The 6,741-nt window shown below is 34.3% G+C and overlaps 1 protein-coding gene across 3 annotated transcripts in view; it reads left to right on the forward strand.

Annotated features, from left to right (window-relative positions):
- LOC107622718 (pantothenate kinase 2) overlaps positions 1-6,254 on the forward strand; it is a 10,835-nt gene extending 4,581 nt beyond the window's left edge. For all 3 annotated transcript variants that reach the window (XM_016324712.1, XM_016324711.2, XM_021114765.1), the window contains exons 10-23: positions 337-449; positions 551-743; positions 1,835-2,046; positions 2,587-2,631; positions 2,721-2,769; positions 3,240-3,322; positions 3,451-3,567; positions 3,821-3,884; positions 4,123-4,269; positions 4,364-4,522; positions 4,885-4,968; positions 5,356-5,550; positions 5,635-5,706; positions 5,916-6,254. In XM_016324712.1, coding sequence (XP_016180198.1) covers positions 337-449; positions 551-743; positions 1,835-2,046; positions 2,587-2,631; positions 2,721-2,769; positions 3,240-3,322; positions 3,451-3,567; positions 3,821-3,884; positions 4,123-4,269; positions 4,364-4,522; positions 4,885-4,968; positions 5,356-5,550; positions 5,635-5,706; positions 5,916-6,005 — 1,623 coding nt within the window. In that variant the 3' untranslated portion in view covers positions 6,006-6,254. The remainder of the gene's footprint in view (positions 1-336; positions 450-550; positions 744-1,834; positions 2,047-2,586; positions 2,632-2,720; positions 2,770-3,239; positions 3,323-3,450; positions 3,568-3,820; positions 3,885-4,122; positions 4,270-4,363; positions 4,523-4,884; positions 4,969-5,355; positions 5,551-5,634; positions 5,707-5,915) is intronic.

Here is a 6,741-nt window from a genome sequence, read left to right on the forward strand (position 1 = left end):
ATAGTATCGTTCTTAATTTTAGTTGACACTTGATATAAGTTATAGTGGTTCTTTAACCATTTCAAATTTCTTTTTAAGATCTAAGTGATAACAGGTTGAATTTCAAATCTATTATCCTCCTTAGTATTGGCTAAGAATTGTTTCGTTTGATCCAAATGCAATCTAATGGAAAGATTGCAATTCAAATGCACTTTGAGTACATGAAGATGATATGAATTAGTTCTGGGTTGTGCTTTCTGTCTGGAATATGCCTTCAGTATTTTTCATGTTTTACTCTGCTATATGTTCTTCCAGCAATTACCTGACCAATCTTGTTTTATTCTTCCTTCTGTGTAGATATCCTACTTGAATGCATTGCGATTTGGGTTAAAACGTATCTTTTTTGGAGGATTTTTTATAAGGGGCCATGCCTATACCATGGACACTATTTCTTTTGCAGTTCAGTTCTGGTATGTAAAGTGCAGGACGAATTCACCTGACTAGAATTGTTCTTTCCCTTTTTAAATTAGATTACTTTCTTGTCTTTTAACTTTTATAATTTGTCATTTAGGTCCAAAGGGGAGGCACAAGCAATGTTCTTGCGACACGAAGGTTTCTTGGGAGCTTTAGGTGCATTTATGAGTTATGAAAAACATGGTTTAGATGACCTCATGGTGCATCAGTTAGTCGAAAGGTTCCCAATGGGCGCTCCATATACAGGAGGCAAGATTCATGGCCCACCGCTTGGAGATTTGAATGAGAAGGCAAGTGATAGAAATTCAAAATATTTGGTTTGTACTGCTTCCTTGGTTGAGATAAGTGGATATGCGCTTTAACTGCTTCTGCAAGTTTGCTTAACTTTTCAGCTATGAAGAAATCTATTTAATAAGAATGTGTTGTCATGGGGGCATAAATTCCATTACCATAAAAAGGGTCCCATCTTACGTGTCAGAGAGCTATCTTTGGAAATCACAAATTACAATAAGAAAATTTGATAAAGTGACTCCACTAATAAGATTCTCTGGAATAATTTTTCATGTCATCCCTTGGAATCATATTCAACTTAGTTGCAATAGTTGCCTATCAACCAGAATAATTACTGAAGATTGAAAGGGTGGAAGCTTGAAATGATTAAATGAAAGCATTTAAATAGGATGCAAAATTATGAAAGAGAAGTAAAGGTAGTTAACTGGGGAAGCATCAGTATCACTATTTGTAAACACTGCTATCAAGTTGAACCCTTTTAAAAAAAGGAGGGCTCCTACATACAAGTGTATGTTATCATTGAATCTTATTAAGTTGCTACATATTTCTGGTTGCTGTGCTGGGTATGCTAATTTAAGTTAATTTATTTTCTTTGATTAGGTATTGTGAATTTCTGATGTCATGATTTAAACTTTTTATTATATATACTTCTTAAAGTACACTTGTAGATATTTACAAACTTTTTATTAGAATGAATAGAGGGGAAGCTGAATATGCTTGAAGAAGCAAAAGTGTATGTCTGCTAAGACTTAATTGTTAGTTTGAATTGATGGATTTTATAGTTTCTTGCAAATCTCAGGTTTAGATTAGCAGATAAGAGACATAGCATATTTGGTTGTTGGGTGCTGAGGGACAGGATTCTATTCTGATTGGGAGTGAAGAATTTTATAGTGAATTGGGAGTGACTGGATATTCGTGGCAATGATTTCCTTTGGTTTTCTAGTCAAAACAGTTACTTGTACTGCTTTCAGTTTTTAACCTTTTACGGATCGCTTCATCTATTGTAATATTTGTTTGATAAATAGAGTTCTGTTTTCAGACCCCTATTTCTATCATTGTTACATTATCTAACTCTGACTTTCCAACACAGATTTCGTGGATGGAGAAGTTTTTGCGGAAGGGAACTGAGATCACTGCGCCTGTTCCAATGACACCAGCTGCTGGAACTACTGGACTTGGTGGTTTTGATGTTCCACTATCAAGAGGAAGTTCTCTACGGTCCGATGCAAGTGCTTTGAATGTTGGTGTTCTCCATCTTGTCCCCACTTTGGATGTGTTCCCATTGTTAGAAGACCCAAAAACGTAAGCTTGATTGCTGAATGAGGTGGCTGATGGGGCTGCCCATATTTTTTTTGTTGATGGCGCAGTGCATGCATGAACCAATACACATAGATTTAGTGGTTATTGTAAGGAAACAAATCTTGTCTATGAAATCTTTGTAAATAATTTTGTTCTTGCCATACTTGAAAGACCCAATAATCAAGATTTGATCCTCCACTTTATAAACCACTGCTCTTAGATGATATGCATGGTTAATATATATTGACTATGGAATGATTGGTCATTCATCACTGAATCTTTTTACTACTTCAAAGTTCTTATTCTAAGGTGGTTATATGTTATTGTTTTGTCCCCTCCATTTATTGCAAATCTTTATATAGTGGGTCCCAAACCTACATAAAAAAGGAAAATTTTGTCAATAAATTGACAGATGACATAAAAGATATTGCTGAATCTTTATAATATGGATCATAGTTGACCCAACCTAACAAGGCAAAGGCTGGTGTTGTCGTAATAGTATTCTTTTAATGTTTTAACAGATATTGAATTGTGTTTGTACAGGTATGAGCCTAATACAATTGATCTTGCAGATCCCAGTGAATTAGAGTAAGTAACTGACCATCGTTTCACACTTGATCCATGATTCATAGTTTTTTATGCTTTTATGGCTAACATGAAATTCACAACTGATGTAGATATTGGTTCACTATTTTGTCAGAGCACTTGCCAGATCTTGTGGACAAGGTAATAAAGAGCCACTAGGTTCTACCTGTGTATAGACATTTCTTACAATAATCAAACTGATAATCAATTTTCACTAATGTTAATACATGCATGCATACATACATATGAAAAAGTACGAATACAAAAGAGGAGAAAAGATGAAAGGAAATTTAAAACATACGTCACAATAAAAAGCTTTTTCTGGTCTGTGTCTCTGAATTTATTGACTAATTGCAATGTTAATGATAAACATTCTCATTTATACTTTAGCTTTCATATTTTTCCTTTCCATTGGTTGGACCACATAATATAAATGCTTATTGTTCTTGTGAAGAACATACAGTGGGGTGCATCAGAGCCTTGGTTTATTTGTTTTATTGTTTGGGTATATTGTGTTGTCCATCTTGGTTGAAGTAAATTTTCAAAACAAATTGTGTGAAACTTCTTTCTTGGCAGTATATGCTTGTAAGTTCTCGATTAAAATATGATAGGCTGTAGCAAGTGAAGGCAGAACAGATGATGCCAAACGAAGGGGTGATGCATTTGCTCGAGCATTTTCTGCCCACTTGGCACGGTAATACTGACATTCCTATTCTGTTTTGATGGTTTGGTACCATTATTGAAAATTTGGCATCTATTTGCTTATTCTGTACTTGGCTTTTGTTTTCTTCTCTTCAATAAACTAACACACCAATTCAATAGGTTGATGGAGGAGCCTGCTGCATATGGGAAATTAGGCCTAGCCAATTTATTGGAAATGAGGGAAGAGTGCTTGAGAGAGTTCCAGTTTGTTGATGCCTATAGAAGTATAAAACAGAGGTAACTATGCTTTCTTTCTTCATATAGCCGTAAAACCAAGGTTTTCCTGTCTTGTTTTCTTGTCAACAAACTTAGACTACCTTATACACATGGTCAGAGAAGTTGTTGCCACGGCCAAAACCCATGACAATGTATTGTTACTTTGTTTTAATCTATGAACTTTCTTTTTGAAAACATAGATTCCTTCTTGCAATGTAAACATAAATTTGTGTTATATTCCTTAACATTATTTTCCTCTGTATGTTTACAACAGGGAAAACGAGGCATCACTTGCTGTTTTACCTGACTTGTTGATGGAGATTGATAGTATGGATGAGGTATGCTCAACTAAATGCTATGATACTTGAGTGTACTTTGTTTGAGTGGAGTCATAATTTATTTGTCATGTGTTATGCTTTTCTAAGGAAAATGATTTTTTGTGCATTAGTAGTGAATAGCTTAATTGAGATGCTTTAGTCTCAGTACGTAGTCTCCGTGGTTCTGTGGTTCTGTAAACACACAGGCCACCCTAACTTCTGTAACGTTGCATGCAATTGCATCCATCCTTTGTTTCAGGAAACAAGGCTGCTTACTCTGATTGAAGGTGTTCTTGCTGCGAATATTTTTGATTGGGGATCTCGTGCATGTGTGGATCTCTATCATAAAGGAACTATTATTGAAATTTACAGAATGAGTCGCAATAAAATGCAGAGACCTTGGCGGGTATGTTGAGAAACATACTCATTGTTCAGCGTACTCATTTTCTGAATTCAATCACATTGTTAAAAAGTTGATTGTTAACATTTTTGTGATATAGGTGGATGATTTTGATCTCTTCAAAGAGAGAATGTTAGGAACCGGGGACAAGAAAAAGCCCCCTCATAAAAGGGCTTTGCTTTTTGTAGACAATTCAGGTGCTGACATTGTTCTAGGGATGCTTCCCCTGGCAAGGGAGCTCCTCCGTCGTGGAACTGAAGTGAGTTTGTGTTTGGTATTTCAGAAAAAAAAAAAAAATTACTGTAACTGTGTTGGACCATATATATGGTTGTATTCTACCTTTGGTGTTAAACTCTCATCATAAATTCATTGAATTTCATATGTGGTTATAATGTTTTGTTTTGCTAGAGTTGTTACCCGTAATATTGTCAACACCTATTGGGTAGCTAGCAAATAGATATGCCATATCCCCGAAATTTTCCTGTGTTTTCTTCTGTGCGTTGCGATTTTGCAAATCAATTAAATTTATGTTTGGTGTGTCAGTTTTCCTTCTATACATTCACTATGCACATTGGCTAGAAATTTTATGTTATGATGGTAACATTGGATGTGTTCTATTAGGTGGTTCTTGTGGCAAACTCCCTTCCCGCTTTAAATGATGTGACTGCAATGGAGCTTCCTGATATTGTAGCCGAAGCTGCCAAGGTTTGTATAGTTTTCCGAACACTCACTTTGAAAGCTCACATCTAATTTTTTTTGTAATTCAGTTAACTTTTTTTATTGTTTTGTTCCCTTCAATAGAAAATACAATGCTTTCTAAATCCCTGTTAGGGAATCTTCTTGAAAATACTTTTTTGTTTAATGCTGTGCATCTAATGGGAGCTTCACTACTCCTTTTGATTAGATACTTTCTTTGTTTCTCTATGACCCAATGTAGATTGTAGGTTAAATCCAAATAAACTAAACTGGAATTGGAGTAGGAATAGATGTAATTCCTTTCCTGGTAATGTAGATCTCCCTTGATTGGAATGAAAAGCTGGTATGACATTCACTTATGGTATCCTTTGGCGAAACTAAATTTCTATTATACAGCACTGCGATACTCTAAGGCGTGCTGCTGAAGCTGGAGGCTTGCTTGTGGATGCAATGATTAACAGCTCACGCAGCTCTAAAGGAAAATCATCTTCTGTTCCGTTGATGGTTGTTGAGAACGGGTGTGGTAGTCCGTGTATAGACTTACGACAAGTCAGTTCCGAGTTGGCTGCTGCAGCCAAAGATGCCGATTTGGTGGGGGACTTGTTCAGCTTAATTGATAGCACTTTCGTCGGTTTAAGAATATCGATGTTCTAATTAAGCTTTTGATTCGTGCAGATAATCTTGGAAGGGATGGGTAGAGCTCTCCATACTAACCTCAATGCTCGATTTAAGTGTGATGCTTTGAAGGTAAGATAAGATGGTTTACTGCTATTATTTTGCGCTTAGGCCAATTTCAATTTGGCACTTTTTTTTTTATGTTTTCATAATTAGTTTAAGGTTTTGCTGTTTTGTATTCTAATTTAATTCTTATTCATTATTCATTAATGAACTCTGGAGAATTGTTTTAATGGTTGATCACATTAATTTCTTCCACTTTCTTTGAATGTTTTTGGCAGCTTGCAATGGTGAAAAATCAGAGATTGGCTGAAAAGTTGTTAAAAGGGAACATATATGACTGTATTTGCAAGTATGAGCCTGCTAGTTGAAGTTTTCCTTGGATGGAAGGAATCTGTAACAAATTTCTGGGAAAAGATGGTGAATCAATTCTTTTTTCTTTTAAAGAAAAAAAAAACTATTTTTGTATTTGTGCACAATGCACTAGTATTTAACTATTTATAATCCTTTTTTTTTATAATTAAATTTTGAATAATTGAGGTACCAATTGTTATATTAAACCTTGTATATTAGCCTGCCTCAAACTTTAGATGAATAAGATAATATTTGCATTCGTCGTATATGTCTACTTTTTTTTTTAACCATCTTACCTTTTATAAAGCAAATATAAATATGTAAAAAGTAAAAAAACATAAATTTATATACTCTAGTGTTAAAATTTTCCATGCATTGCTTCGGTAGCCACACTAGTTTTAAATGCCAAATGAGATTAGGTTCAACTTGCGTGGTTCTTGATCGAACTATTCCTGACATTTTTTATATTTATACCAAATTAATAATTATTAGGGTAATGTTATAAAACTAGCATAATTTATTGCTTTTGAACTGTAGTTAGTTATTAATATTTAAAAGTGTAGGATGAAAATATGGAATTGGACTGTTAGGCTAAAAAATTAAATTGCTAGCTAAAAGTGATTACCAATATAAATTAAAATTGTCGGCCTTTAAATTTTTCTCTAATTATTATTCAATTATGTTACATGAATATTAGATTTAACCTATCAATTAATTATTTGTATATAGAAATATGAAATTATCTCATTCATA

This window comes from Arachis ipaensis, chromosome B10 (genome assembly GCF_000816755.2).
Source record: "Arachis ipaensis cultivar K30076 chromosome B10, Araip1.1, whole genome shotgun sequence".
NCBI lineage: Eukaryota > Viridiplantae > Streptophyta > Magnoliopsida > Fabales > Fabaceae > Arachis > Arachis ipaensis.